Raw genomic sequence first — 15,709 nt, 5'->3', positions numbered from 1 at the left:
CGACCATACGATCGGCAGGCACTGAGGTTTTACCCACAGCGCCACCCGCGTCCCATTCCGGAATGTAGTTATTTATTTAATTTATATCCCATCTTTCCTCCAAGGAGCTCATAGCGGTGTACACGCTTGCCCCCCACTTTCATTTTATTCTCACAACAACCCTGTGAGGTGGGTTAGATTGAGAAAGAGAGGCAGGAAATATCACCCCTGTCAATCAAGCCTGTTTCCTATTGTGGGAAGTTTCTGGGATGAGGTGGAAGAGGAAAAGTGAAAGGAATAGCAGTGGCAGCAGTGGACAAGATTTGCCACAACCATCTTCCAAGCAGGTGAAGAGATACTTTGCCTCCAGTAAGGGACTCTGGCTGAAGGGAAGCTTCCCCTTCTCTAAAGAGACTCTTGGGGGCTTTGTGGTTTATTGTGGGTGACCCAACTTCCCAGTTTTTTTTTTATGAGTAGCTTGGGTGGAGGCAGAGGGGAAGCCGGCGAGGATGCTACTCTCGCCTCAGGGCCCAGGCAAATGTCTCTGCCCCCACACTCTCAGGTGGGATCACCCAAAGCACCTCTGTCCACTCTGCTATTGGGCACCCTCCATCTTTGTGGAGCCTTCCAGATATTGCTGGACTTCCAACTCCATGGGTCATGGTGGCTGAGGCTGATGGGAGCTGGAGCAACAACATTTGGAAGGCCATGGGTTCCCCATCCCAGATGCATTTATTTCAATGTGACGTGTGAGACACTGGCCTGGTTCACATCATCCCACAACATGTAAGACTCAGCAGGCAGGAGGATGCAACAGAATGCTGGGAGGTCATGTGACTACATGCCCCCTTTCCTCTTATGGAACATCACAGTATACCTGGCAAGAGAGCAGCTGATCTCTTCTGGGGTGAAAACAGGGTTGCATTTATGACCTGGACACCTACAGCTTTTGTACATTTGGTGGGTGAGTGGGGGTGTAGAAGTGCATGCACGAGCCTGAAACACTCTCACACTCCATTATATGTAGGACCCAGACCTCCACAGAGTACAGTGGTATGTCGGGTTACAGACGCTTCAGGTTACAGATGCTTCAGGTTACAGACTCTGCTAACCCAGAAATAACACCTCGGGTTAAGAACTTTGCTTCAGGGTGAGAACAGAAATCGCGCGGCTGCGGCGCAGCGGCAGCAGGAGGCCCCATTAGCTAAAGTGGTGTCTCAGGTTAAGAACAGTTTCAGGTTAAGAACGGACCTCCAGAACGAATTAAGTTCTTAACCTGAGGTACCACTGTATATGAATCAGCCAAAAATCGGTAAGAGGAGTGTCAAATTTGAAGTAGCCAGAAGTCTCCTTTAATTCTAGGCATTTTAGAGAGGGAAAGCCACATCAGTCCATCGCAACAGAAATCCTATGTCACACTGAAGCCTAACACATTGATTTGAGCATAAGCTTTCATGGGTTAGAGTACGTGTTGTCAGATTCAATTTCAGTGTCTCGCATGAAGCAGCTCCTCATTTGCTTTGGATTGTGGTGAGTAGCTCCCAATATAACTCCGCCCCCCCCAGGAGACAATTGCATGAGTATCTCTTAGCAGTTCAGAATGAAGAGGCAGAATCCTCTGCCTCACCAGTTTCCACTCGGTCATACAAAGCGTACAAGGCATGACAGTTCAAGTGACCTTTCTCCTTAATCTTGTTCTGTGCACATGGGTCTCAGTCCAAAGTAACAGCTCTGCTTGCAAGAAGAACATGGCAGCAGACTACATTCTGCAATGGGACGCGGACATCCACTCCCCTCAGGCTACACTCTTCTGAGCAGCTGCAAACCCATGATAGGTATTTTACAAGCGAAGTAAGGGATTGCCGCCATGATACAGAAAGCAGCCAGGTCTCTTTCACCCCCCACTACTGCAAAGCCAAAGAAATGTGCCAACAACCACCAAGATGCACCCTGCAACCAAGTCACTTTTTATTGCAACAGAAAAGTCTAAGAATCAAGCTCTGAACGCTATATTGGTGTGCACGTCCCCAAATATATTATCTGCAAACGACAGCACTCAAAAGAGCAATCCTATCTATTTTTACTCAAGTAAGTCCCACTATGTTAAATGTGTTCAAGACTGCAGTTTAAAGCTACACACTTGGAAGTCCTACTGAATTAAACATGACTTTTTTTTTTAATAGCTATGTACAGGATAATGCTGTTGGGATGCAAGCCGATGTACAATTACTTGGAAGTAAGCCCAACTGAAATCTTTGGGACTTATGTCTGGGCAAATATGGATGTGCTGCCTACATCAGAATTCCAGCTGAGATATCAGCTAATAAAATAAAAAATGTCTCCAAGCTTATATTGATGGAACTTAAGAAAAGTAATTTTTAAATGCCTTCTGCGTGGCAAACAAGCATTTCATGTCAACAGGTGAAACGGAGGTGTTGCCTTTTATACTTAGGTACCACAAAGTATTGGAAGAATGTGGAATCCACGGTCAGAAATCCCACAAAGCATTTATTGTGCTCTAGAACCAGAAACTAATGCAGACATTAACTAACACATGCACACATTCCATGATTAAAATGCAGTTAACTACAAAGCATCCTGTTATTGTGCAGATCATAATAAATTGCAGGGTCCCCAGTCATGAGAACAGCAAGCAGGATCGTGTTAGAGTAAGGCAAGCCGACCAAGTAACAAACCGACTCCGGTGGAGTGAACTTACAATCTTGCATAAAAGTCACATATTTCTTTGTATACTTTAACGTCACTGTGCCTGCGTTGCAATTTTGACACGGCTCTCTCGCCTTCATTTTCGTGGTCGTTGTGCACGTTCTGGTGGGTGTGCGAGATCTCTTCGTTCTCTGGAATGGCATAGGAGTGCCCCCTGCTTTGGAATTCCATTATATATATATATATGAACACAACAAGCCAGCAGCAGCGACAGAACGCTCCAGGGAGTATCAGTAAGGAGAGAAAAAACAATCCGCAGGACTTTAGCTGTGCGCTGGGTAAAGAGCTTCCGAGTTTAAAAGCGTCAGCCACAGAGCAGCTTGAATGTCAGAGCCAGGCTGGGAGAGATTCACTGGAAGCAAAGCAACACATTCCACAGCTAGGTGGTAACGCCAACTTGGGTGGAACATGCGATCTCTGCTATCTGCTGTCCTTAGCAAGAGTTCCACTGAAGCCGTGTTCTCTTAGATAAATGTAAGCTAGGGCAGGCTAGCTGTCACAAGGGGTTTAATATGGAAAAACTTACTGTGCCATGTGTGTGTGTCTGTGTGTGTGTGTGTATAAAACAACACGTTAACGCCTTTGCAAAGATAACAAGGAAATACCCTGTTAGGAACATCTTGTTCACACAAAAACCCAAACTGTAAAAATAGTAAGAATGCCCTTTTACAAATAATGCTCCCAATTTGTTTCCTATGTCATGGAATTTGGAGCGGCTGATGAACACACACACTCAAGAATGGACACTTCCATAGCTGACTGGGCTGTTCTGCTTGGCAAAACCAGTCGGCACAATGGAATGCCTTAAGTTGCCATTTTTGGGACCAGCAGCTCAAAAGTCATACTTTCCCGATGCAACTTTTTGATTCTTGGAATTCATTCTGATTGTGCGGATAAAATATAACGGATCGAATTCTAAAGGGTGTGTTGCTAAATGTGTGAAAACAGTCCAGATCCCCAGGCATGTACCTCCAGATGGTGGACACGTCAGGTGCCGTCCTGGAACCTGGGCATCTTCACTTGGTCGCAAGTGGCCTATAAAGGTAAAGGTAAAGGTACCCCTGACCTTTAGGTCCAGTCGCGGACGACTCTGGGGTTGCGGCGCTCATCTTGCTTTACTGTCCGAGGGAGCCGGCGTTTGTCCGCAGACAGTTTTTCCAGGTCATGTGGCCAGCATGACTAAGCCGCTTCTGGCGAAACCAGAGCAGCGCATGGAAACGCCGTTTACTTTCCCGCCGGAGTGGTGCCTATTTATCTATTTGCACTTTGACGTGCTTTCGAACTGCTAGGTTGGCAGGAGCAGGGACCGAACAACGGGAGCTCACCCCGTCGCGGGGATTCGAACCGCTGACCTTCTGATCGGCAAGTCCTAGGCTCTGTGGTTTAGAACACAGCGCCACTCGCGTCCCTACCAGAGGCAAAATGTGCCTGGCAAATTTTGAACACTGGTGCAATGGGGGGGCGGCGGGGAAGCATATGTACATAAAGCACGTTCCTCTCTACAGATGTCCTCTGTACAGTGGAGAGGGGCAGCACAGTTGGGATAAAAGGGCCAGCAGGATTAAGGTCTCCCTCCCTTTTGTGTGCCTGGTAATCGGGTGCCTGGTAATTGTGTGCCTGGTAATAGGGCTCTAGAGCAATCCAAATCCCCACCCAAATTCAAATGTCTTCATGGTACTTCACATAATCTACAGCTTCTTATACACCGAACCCCAGACTCTGGGGAATAGAGAAGGCTCTTGCTCCCAAAGGAGCTTTGCAAGCTTCTTAAAATCTCCTTATACAGAAGGAGCTGCTGTTTGAAACTATGCTATGGAATTCAATTACACGTATTCAAGTGAATCATTTTCAGTGGAACATCTTGCTTTGCTCTCAAGGCACGTCCACAGGTCCTAGGAGGAAGGAAACTCACAGCAAATCCCAGCGCTAGCCTGCAAACCAATATGGACAATGCATTCCCTAATTCTCACAGTGTTTCCTTCCCATAGGGAACATTAGATGCACACTCACATGGATTGAGGCCAATACATTTAGATATGAGGTGAAAATCACATCACCCAGAAGAAAGGCAAACAACATGTTAAAATCCTGGATTTGTTTTTATTAAAAAAAAAAAATCTATTTGCTGTTGCCCAAATTATGGGAATCCGAGCCCCTTCTCATGCATATGTCCGCATAGGAAGTGCCTTCTCAACACACTGTTCCTAGCACAAAGGTATCTTTCCACAGATAAAGCAAAGCTGGCATGGTTGTTTGTGCCAGGGATATTCCAAGACTTGAAAAGAAATGAGAGATGTGACTAGATGATGTTGACAGATGTTTCTTTTCACCGGCAAGTACAAGATGTACTCCACTGCCTTGATCCACGTCCCATATTTAAACTTTGCTTGCAATCAGGGGCATCTTACCCATAGAGGCTAGTGGCGCGGGGCGCCGGGGCTCCAAGTTCTGGAGGGTGCCAGGGAAGAGTCGGAGGCTGGAGGCGGCGCCTCCCGGCATCAGCTCGCAGCTCTCGCCTGCCTCCGCCATGCCGTGCCGAAGCAGCGCTGCGCCCAGAGCCTCTGTCTGCCGTGGCCACTGCGGCATGAAGTGGCTAGCTGAGCTGGGAGGCGCCGCCGCATTCAGCCTCCACCTCTTCCCCGCTGGAGGAGCTGCCCTCCAGCCGCTGCCTGCCTCCTCCAGACCCTCCGGCCTCCCTAAAAAACTCTGGCAAACGGGGGGGGGGGGGGGACACGCCGACGCTGGAGGGAGCTTTGCACCATGGCGCCGGATATGCTTAAGACAGCCCTTCTTGCAATAGTTATTTATTCAGCCGAATGCCTAATGGCACAAATTGTGTACAGGGCCCTGGGTGTCGTCACCACCACCGCCACACCAGGGCACTTCGCTTCTCCACTCCTGAACTTCAGTGTGAATGCCCAAGAGGAGCATGTGCAGAGATTGCTTAGAAGATCCCCTAGACCAGCCTATCTCAACCTGTGGGTCCCCAGATGTTGTTGAACTACAACTCCCATCACCCCTAGCTAGCAAGGCCAGAGCTCAGGGATGATGGGAGTTGTAGTCCAACAACATCTGGGGACCCACAGGTTGAGAACTGCTGCTAGACCTTCACTCTAAATGCATGAAAGTTGGCACAGTGGCGGGGGTGGCATGAGCCAGCATGTGTGGCACCATGCCCCCAAACACAATTTGTGCACTCACTCACACATTTGGCTGAAAGCCCAAACAGGGGTTTATGCATTTATTTTTACGTCTGCTACACTGTGGCCAACCAACACATGATGTTAATAAGCACTCTAAATGAAAACGTGATTTAGGTTCTCCACGTTGAAGCAAAAGCAGCCACACTGTGGGAGGAATCTGAATTAGGATTGTGGTGCAAGGGTGAGCCAATTCAACCCATTCCCTGGAACCTTTTTCCCCATTCCCTGAAAATCCCCAACCACGTTGGCCGCAGACTCAATTCAAAGTGTTCGTTTTGATCTAGAAAGCTTTACAGGGCTTGGGACTCAACTACATCAGGGACTGCCTCTACCCCTATGAACCTACCCACACCCTACAATTATCATCAAAAGGCTTTCTCCATGTCCCTTCTCTGAAGGAAGTGGGGAGAGAGGCAAAGAAACACATACTTTTCAGTGGAACACATCACTTCCTAATTGTGGAACTCCCTGCTGAGGGAAACTTGCCTGGTGCCAACACGATCAACTTTCAGGTGCCAGACAAAAACATTTCTGTTTACTCAGGCTTTTCATCTTAGTGTAGATACATTTCTGTTTACTCAGGCTTTTCATCTTAGTGTAGATTACAGTGTGGTATGATTTATAGCTTGTTTCAGTGTTCATTTTTAGTGGGCTTGGGGGCAGGGTTCACCCTTTTCATTCTTGTTGGTAGGTGAACACTTTCAAGGTGTTTACGTGGCGTGTGTATTCCATGGCATTTTGGATTATAAATATCTGATATGTTGTATCACATTTTAAAATATTTGTAAGTTGCTTTGAGACGTTGTGTAGAAAGCGATGGGGCAAATACTGTATACAATAACACTATTGACAGGGGGGAACTGCATTTTCAAGGTGATTGTCAGCAGGAAAAAAGACATTGGGGGCATGGAGAGGGTTAATTCCCTTCCTTCTGTCCCAATCAGGCTCTTACCCTCTTTTGCTTTCATTAAGGTAAGTTGTTGTTGTTTAGTCCTTTAGTCCTGTCCGACTCTTCGTAACCCCATGGACCAGAGCACGCCAGGCACTCCTGTCTTCCACTGCCTCCCGCAGTTTGGTCAAACTCATGCTGGTAGCTTTGAGAACACTGTCCAACCATCTTGTCCTCTGCTGTCCCCTTCTCCTTGTGCCCTCCATCTTTCCCAACATCAGGGTCTTTTCCAGGGAGTCTTCTCTTCTCATGAGGTGGCCAGAGTATTGGAGCCTCAGCTTCACGACCTGTCCTTCCAGTGAGCACCCAGGGCTGATTTCCTTCAGAATGGAGAGGTTTGATCTTCTTGGGACTCTCAAGAGTCTTCTCCAACACCATAATTCAAAAGCATCAATCCTTCGGCGATCAGCCTTCTTTATGGTCCAGCTCTCACTTCTTAAGGTAAGTAGCAGGCCCTAATCATATTGTTAAGTAGCTAACATAATATGCAGTTCAGTCATGAACTTTGTGAGTCCACTGAAAGGTCTTGGGAGGTTCAATATTGCAGCACTGCTGAAGCTTTATAAGGTAGAAGAAGTCTCAAAGAGAGATTACAGGGACCCTCACACTAAATCAGATGTCCATCCAGATGTTGCTGAACTATAAATCCCATCAGCCCCAGCCATAATGGCCAATGGCCAGGGAACATGGGAGTTGTAGTTCAGCCATAACTAGAGGGCAAACGTTCCTCACATCTAAATATACTTCCCACACTTGCTGTAATAACGGTTTGTTCATAAACATGAAGAAACTGTAGAAGTGACTCTGCTTCAGCTGACTATATTAACTTTTCATTATTACGTTAAGACAATGAGCCGAGCAGTAGCTATAATTAATACCCTGACCAGACCAAACCAAACATCCAGACTGCCACGAAAGACTTCTCGTATGTTCATGAAGTTCCTTATACGGTTAGGGTAACTGTCAACAGCAGACTTTCTGGCTCGAAACTACATTCTTATTATAGTAACGACTCCATCACAGATACCACACTGAAGACTGACCTTCAGCTAAGGTGGCGGAACTGGTGTGGATTTCTGTGCTAGGCCGCATGTCAGTCCCACAGAGTTCCATTCTCAAGTAAACAAAGAGGTTCACATTTATATTAACAGGATTAAAGACTGTGATTTATCTGAATTTAGCACATTTTTAATGACACGGAGACAGGGAGCAGAGCACCACTTCCATCTTATTGCAATTTTAGATTTTTCCTTTCTTCAAAAAATAAAAATTGCACAACCCTGCTGGTAAAATTAGATCTGAAAGGCTTCATCATTAAAAAGTAGTCTTAGGAGAATGGACAGTTGAAGACTCTTTTCTGAGACATGGTGCCCATCTTAAGAGTTTTGTAGCATTTTATAAAGTCCAACAAATGCATTATGGCAAAAACTCCTGAAAACTAATCCACTGCATCAGATAAATGCAGAAATTTGTACCAAAATACACCAGTTAGCACGTATTGCACTGCAAGACTTTTGTTGTTTTGTTGAGAAATACTAAGATGGGTACCCAGCCACTCTGGAAGTTAGGGCCAACTGTCACCTATTTTAGTGTGTTCAAAGATACACTAAGTGTGCAATCCTCAATATTCACTAGGGCATAAGCCCCCACTGAACGCAGCAGAGCTTACTTCCGAGTAGACATGCATAGGAGTGCACTGCACAGCTGCCATTCTTTATGTTCTTACAAGAGAGCAAAACTTACTGAAGTCTAAGGAACTTGCATCCTACTGGAATGTTTGGGATTGGGCAGCACAGCACCGGATTTTTAATCTCTGCACCAATTTCAAGATGAAAAACACTTCATATATATGAGTAGCAAGGGTGACTGTGCACAAGTGCTTGGTCCCTGTAATTGAATGCATATTATGTATGCACCTCTTCCGTTTCAGAGGTGCCATGTGATGCAGCTTCTTTCTGCATTCAGTAGGGATGTGACAGTCCCTTTAGCCATTGTCCCTAGTAGAAAGATAAACCCTGAGTAGGTTCATTTATCGACTCTAGTCAAATCTACAGCAAATTTACAAAATCAGCAGATTTCGGTTTACGGGGTGCATTCCATTTATGAATGTATAAATGTTCAGTATGTAAAAACATCCCGTATGTAGAAAACAATCAGATCAAAGGCTTCATCTTACTCTTGATGTGCTAAATTACTGTTTGCAGAGATATATATTTTTAAAAAATGTAAGCATTTTTAAAATGTCAGCCCCACTCACATACAATACTGGAAATCTGCTGAACCATGATCACAAGCTGCAGGTCTACCCTTGTACTGCTGGCACAAAATTTCAAAATGAAGACGTTGAAATACATTCACCCAATAACAGAATTTAGTAGTAGTTGTTATTTCAATGCACCAGGTATTCTTCATCATGACATACTAAGGCTGCAATCCGAACCATGTCTAGCCAGAGGTAAATTCCGCAGAACACAATGTAGCTTACTTGCAGGTAAATGGGATTAGGATTGTAACCTAAAAGATCAGCCTCTGCACCTACAAAAAATGACTAAAGAATTTGCATTGTACTTTTAACATCATGTCAACTACTGAAATGAGAGCAAGGATGGGAGATGCCCCATTGATCAGGCTGAAATAAATGGGGAAACTCAACTGTTTACAGGAACAAGATGTAAAAAGGCCGGTTGAGAACTATTCTTATCAGATACAGATGACAGATAACAGGTTAAACTCTTTCAAGGACAGTGGGAACAGCAAGAGACTTGTTCTCTGGGAGGGATGGGGACAAGATAAAGATGCAGAGAGATGTTAATGGGCAAACCCTTATTTCCTTTCGAAAAAAATTAGCAGTGCTGGTCTAAATATGTTGAGCTCCTGCCAGTGAGATGTTGTCTTTGATATATAGAACTCAAAACCAGAATCTGGCACAGAGTTGCTTCTATGGGGGGCAATACTCGAACAATTATGTAAGTCGTTGCCAGGCAGGTATGTATGTACTTATTCCTACCCTGTACTGAAAAGTTGTCTTTGGCTTGATCTACCTGTCACTCTTTGCTCTCCGCATGGAATGTACTAGCTAGATGTAACAGAAGAGATAAGCAGGTTCCAATCAAATGGTTATTGCCACACATTTACTTATATGCTCTCACATCTGCAATAAAAAAAGTGAGTTATTGCCTGCTTACTTTCCCCCATTAAGCGTGGCCAAACAAAACACAAGCCAGAGAATCTGTTGCTGGTACACAGCAGCGCCCGTAGCCAGAGTTTGCAATGCCTGTTGCACATTCCCATCCAGTAATTCTGCACTCTAGGGCTAGTGAGTAAATCAAAAGGCATTTCTTGAAGGATGATTAAGCAACACGCACGCCAAAAAAAAGCGTTAAGGGTAAAGGCGAGGGCAATGGGAGAGAGAGGGCAGGGTGTGCCGTGCTGAAGATATTCAAAGCTTTGAGCAATGGAAATATCCCGCATCTTATGCAATATCACAGTTCGACAAAATGTGAGTAATAGTTTCTGAATATAATAAGAGGTGGCAATTATTCCACGCCACCCCCACCCCACCCCCGAAATGGAGAGGAAGAAAAATCCACAACAGTAGTAACTATCTTTTTCGAACATATACAATCTAAAATGGAGGCGCCTTGGCTGGGGCCCCGAAGGCACTGCTATAATTCAAAGAATAATAACAGGGTGAAGCTACATTAAAACTGTCTTAACTTTGAACTCCAGAGCTAGTGGCAACTCGTATTGGAACTTCAAAAAGGGATCATTCAATTTGCAGCGCAGCAACATTATTGAGGGGGGCGGAAAATGAGATCTAATGCCTTCATGTTGTGCCATAAATGTATGTCAGAAGGGGAGGTACAAGAGTTCTTCTTATGAGATAAGAGGAAATATGTAATATTAAAGATCTCATTAAAGCTTTCTCTTTTTAAAAAAAAGAATCTGAACAAAACCAGCCATTTACTGAAACTCAGGCCCAAAGCCATTAGTGAGGCTACTTTGAAACTGAAGAGTTTGAGGATGATGCACCAACAGATCCATTCTAGAGACTTCAAAGCGCCTAGGGTGCAGAGATGGTGACTTCCAAGCGCTGCCTGGAAGTGCAGAAACAAGGCATGGGATGATGTACCAAAGCAGCTGTCCCTGTTGGCACTACCGAGCTACATAGACCCCCCACTGCAATGCACAGCTGCTCAAAAGCTTTCTGGACAAAGCCAGAATGACTGCAGAATATATGCTGGCTGGAGATGGGTGGGGACATTTTGACAGCTGTCATCTATGAAGCATCATCTTGAAGATCTTTTAGCTTAAGAGAGATAGTTGCCTCATGTCAATGGCACCCCCAACAGCATTTTTTTTTAAAGCAGCCGAAATTAAATAAGTGGCATTCCTATAATGATGCCCCAAATCCATCCCTTGAAACTCTTCCTTCTAAATCAGGAGTAGGCAACCTAAGGCCTGGGGGCCAGATGCGGCCCAATTGCCTTCTCAATCCGGCCCATGGACAGTCCGGGAATCAGCGTGTTTTTACATGAGTTGAATGTGTTCTTTTTATTTAAAATGCATCTCTGGGTTATTTGTGGGGTATAGGAATTTGTTCATTCCCCCCCCCCAAATATAGTCCAGCCCACCACATGGTCTGAGGGATGGTGGATCGGCCCACAGCTGAATAAGGTTACTCAAAGCAGAGTCTGCACAGGATTGAAGCCCCAGTCTTATTTGGAAAGCATTTTACCCAACAAGACCTAGGTCCAAACAAATCTCTTTATGAACAAGGGTGTAAGAAATCTGAAAGCACACAGGCTATCTGGATTAGAAACTGAACTTAGACCTTTAAGCAGTGGAAAGGGTAAGGTGAATACCTCGTCCAGTACTGACTTTCAACTTTCTTTGACATTTTACCTATAATGCAAAGCGAAGAGAGCTTGGAAAGGCAGTCCCAAAGTAATAAAAATCTTGCCAATATGACTAGAGACGACTTCCGAGATGCACCAGGAATGGGAACTCTTAAATATCACCAGCAACTGAGAATTTTGATTAGCAGTCAAAAATTATAGTTTGATTTTCGCTCACCTTCTACACGTTTTCTTTATTGATGCCAGGGGTCACCTGCCTGTTGGCACATTTTCAAGCTAGAGAAGCTGTCATGGGCACCCCCAAGCACTGTAACGAAGCAGACACCGCAACCTGTTCTATTGGCTCCAATGACATCTTTCTTCCAAGCCTTGATTTCAGCAGGGAGAAGGGAACCTGCATGCATCAGGGGAAAGCTTCTGTGGGCACACACATACCTTGGGGGTGACATGTCTTGGCGGCCCCAGATTTAAGTAGTTCCTTTTTTTTTTTAATCCCATGTCCCACTAAAGAACTTGGGGCAGCACAGTTTTATCCTAATACTCCTAAAGCAAGGGTAGGTTGAGTAGGCTGAAAAGGAGTGATGGCCTCAAAGTCACCTCGTGAGCTTCACAGCTGAGTGGCAATTTGAATTCTGTTTGGTGCAGCACTCTTGACAACTGCATTATGCTGGCTGTAAACATATAAAAGTCCTGAGCTGCATCTCCCCCCCAAAGGATGGCATGACATTAAAGGGGACCCCTGACCATTAGGTCCAGTCGTGGCCGACTCTGGGGTTGCGGCGCTCATCTCGCTTTATTGGCCGAGGGAGCCGGCATACAGCTTCCGGGTCACGTGGCCAGCATGACTAAGCTGCTTCTGGCGAACCAGAGCAGCGCACGGAAACGCCGTTTACCTTCCCGCCGGAGCGGTACCTATTTATCTACTTGCACTTTGACATGCTTTTGAACTGCTAGGTTGGCAGGAGCAGGGACCGAGCAACGGGAGCTCACCCCGTCGCGGGGGTTCAAACCGCCGACCTTCTGATCAGCAAGTCCTAGGCTCTGTGGTTTAACCCACAGCGTCACCCGCATCCCGGCATGACATTAGGATGGTATTATCAGGAATAGGAAAGCAAAGCGGTCTCATGGTAATTTCTTTAGAGGTTAGCTATAAAAGCTTGAAGGGATCAGGGATTTTGGTCACTGTTCTAACAAAATTTCAGCAACAACACTGGGCCAATGGACCATTAAGTTAACAGGTGAGGTCCATTGCTTTAACAGAGGAAATGACTATTGCCCACTTCTTGAGCAAACCAGGAATTATGAAGAATACAGAGCAAGACTTCACTGGTAGCAAACTGTTCTTTTCTACCCTTTATCTGAATTGGCAGGGGCCCTTTTTTCATAGAGAGTATGCTTTGTTTTCAAAGGGTGTTGACTGTTCCAGAGCAGAGGTGGGCAGGCTTGCAAGATTTCTCCTTGGTTTCTTTTTTAATTGAAAGCCAGACTCTGCTGCCAAAAAGATACACACTTATGAATTTGAAGTACTCTGAGCCAGGAATCAAGTTTCTGAAAATCAGAACTGAACACAGCTCACAGTCCTTACAAACAAAAATATGCTCCTGGTTTACTACTACCCCACTTTCAGGGAGAAGAGACGTTTTTGCTGGTGCTATTGTTAAACAATTGAGAAGTCCTTGCCCATCTACTACAGATTATCCAAAGATCTGCCAAGAGATCCAGATACCCAGGGGCAGGCATGCTTATTTCTGCTCTCTTATTTCTGAGATTCTTATCCAGCAGCACCAGCTAGCAAGCAGCCCAGAGTTCCACAGGAGGTTTACATTGTTATGTTAAAACAGCTAGTCATTCACTAGTCATAGCATGACAGGAAACTCTTCCCCTTCACTAACACTTTTGACATTTGCTCAGGGATTTTTTTTTAACAGTTCCGTACAAAAATGCAATTTTTCACAGCAAGTTATTTGTTACCAGATCTACATTAATCACTATTATCATTACACCATTCATTCCTTTTTTTGAAAAGCAACACAAAATCTACTGACCTGCACTTTTATAAAATCAATATTTTAAAAGGAGCTCAACTTTTGGAAACTAACCAGTGTCATTAATGTTTAAGATTTTTCTTTGGTTACTTTCCCTTCATAAGGTCATATAAAGTGGTTCTACTGCATTCTTTTGTTGCAAGGCATTTCAATAATAATAAGTAGAAATCTATGGGGGGTGGGGAGTAAATCAAGATCTGACAAGTCTCACATCACAACTTTTTTTTAAATGAACAGAAAAACCAAATATAACAGCCCAGGACTCCTATAAGGCAATGGGGTTCTATTTGAATGCAAGTGTGCTGGAAACTAAAACTTATTTTTAAGATGTAATCTGGAGATTGGTTAGTTCTGGGGGAAATTAAGTAGTGATCAAAAATATTGGGGAAGGGGAATTATTGACACTTCTTACAGTCACTCTTTGTGCTATTACAGCATTTAGGATAGTAAGTGACACTGAGAAATTGAAGTAAATGGAAAACAGCTGCTTCCTCTCAACTCCTCCTAGATTATCCTGGCAACTCTGGACTATTTCCAATTGGGCACATTTTATAATTAGCGTTATTACAATTCCACCACCCCGCATTCTGTTTCTGCAACTGATTCTGTCAGTCGTCAGTGTTAAACTCAAAAGACACCCAGAGCTGTCTTAAGTTAACCATTAATTTCCTCACCACCACTCACCTCAGCTTCTGCTCAGGTAACCCTTGAAGACCCAGGCTATCTGGACGGTCCCGTCGCCTCCTGTACAGACCTGAATGTGATAATTCTTTCAGCTGTAACGCAGTCATTTTTGCTCTACCCACAACAGTTGCTCCCCTCCCAGAGCACACAAGAGCTCCTGTTGAACAGCACAACTGCCAAGATGCTCGGAGGGAAGACGTCTCTCACAGAGAGACTGCACACCTGCGCTGAACGGAATTGCAAGTCTCTCTCCTCACAGGCAGTTTGCTGCTCTGCTTCCTGTTTCAGATAGGTACACACCCTCCAGAACGACGGCACTGTGTTTCCTTTAGCGAGTTAAGCCTCCTACCTAAGGGATGCTTCTGTGAGAAGCTAGGGCTTCAGCTGTTTCTGCGCCCAGAAGCAAATGGAACCATTCACTGTGCAACAAAACTGCCACAAACAACAAGAAACCTCTTCCTGCCAGTTTCAAGAAGCTGAAAATCTTCAGCTAAGGACCAACTAAACGGTTACACCACCATGAAGTCTAACAAAAGCAAAACCTATTAGCACTTCGTTGATGAGGGAAGGAAGGCCTGTGGCTTTCTACCTAAGAATTAATTCGGTGTTTAAGGTGGTCTATATATATATATATATATATATATATATATATATATATATATATCAAAAAAATGAAAAGTAGTGGAAGACAGTAAGACAGGAAAAATACACGAAAGTTTCCCTTAACTTTGAAACACAATGCTGTAGGAGGAGCAAAAATAGAAAAGTCCAAAATTGTGAGTATTTTTTCTGTCCAGGTTGCAAACACCAAAGGCTACGTCATTCATCACTCATCACCTTTCCAATGTGCTTTGGGACAAGGTCCACTGGAAACTAGGGAAACAAGGAGGGTATATAAAAGGCTTTCCTGCAAAAGAGGAAGCTGGCAAACCGGAGATTTCTAAGTCATGCATGCCTCATTTAACCTTGTGATAAAAGCCTAGTGTGATTTGCATTAGGCAGAATAAAATGATTCGCATTATAACCAAAAAACCGATCACGTATCATAGCACCCACAGGAATTAAAATAAGGACAAGAAACAACAAAATGAACACATATATAACACAAAGAAAATGTGTCTGTGATGGTTGATCTTTTACATTTATGTTGACTGAGGTTTTGTTTAAAAGTATCTTAGTTGAGAGCCGGTGTAATGTAGTGGGAAGGCTGTTGCACTAGGACCTGGGAGACCAGAGTTAAAGACCCCACTTGCTATGAAGCTC

At 44.6% G+C, this 15,709-nt stretch overlaps 1 protein-coding gene across 4 annotated transcripts in view; it reads right to left on the bottom strand.

The window, feature by feature from the left end:
• The window catches only part of LIMS1 (LIM zinc finger domain containing 1), a 72,368-nt gene that overhangs the window by 18,334 nt on the left and 38,325 nt on the right, over positions 1 to 15,709 (bottom strand). For 2 of the 4 annotated variants that reach the window (XM_053384288.1, XM_053384287.1), the window contains exon 1: positions 14,447 to 14,568. The exons of 1 other annotated variant lie outside the window; for it this stretch is intronic. In XM_053384288.1, the coding sequence (XP_053240263.1) occupies positions 14,447 to 14,553 (107 nt within the window). In that variant the 5' untranslated portion in view covers positions 14,554 to 14,568. Of the gene's footprint in view, positions 1 to 2,698; positions 2,823 to 14,446; positions 14,569 to 15,709 lie in introns of those variants that run through there. One more of the 4 variants, XM_053384286.1, reaches the window with a different exon arrangement.

This window comes from Podarcis raffonei, chromosome 4, assembly GCF_027172205.1.
Source record: "Podarcis raffonei isolate rPodRaf1 chromosome 4, rPodRaf1.pri, whole genome shotgun sequence".
Classification (NCBI taxonomy): Eukaryota; Metazoa; Chordata; class Lepidosauria; order Squamata; family Lacertidae; genus Podarcis; species Podarcis raffonei.
The sequence above is the reverse complement of the archived record's forward strand: the minus strand, read 5'-3'. Positions and strand labels throughout refer to the sequence as shown.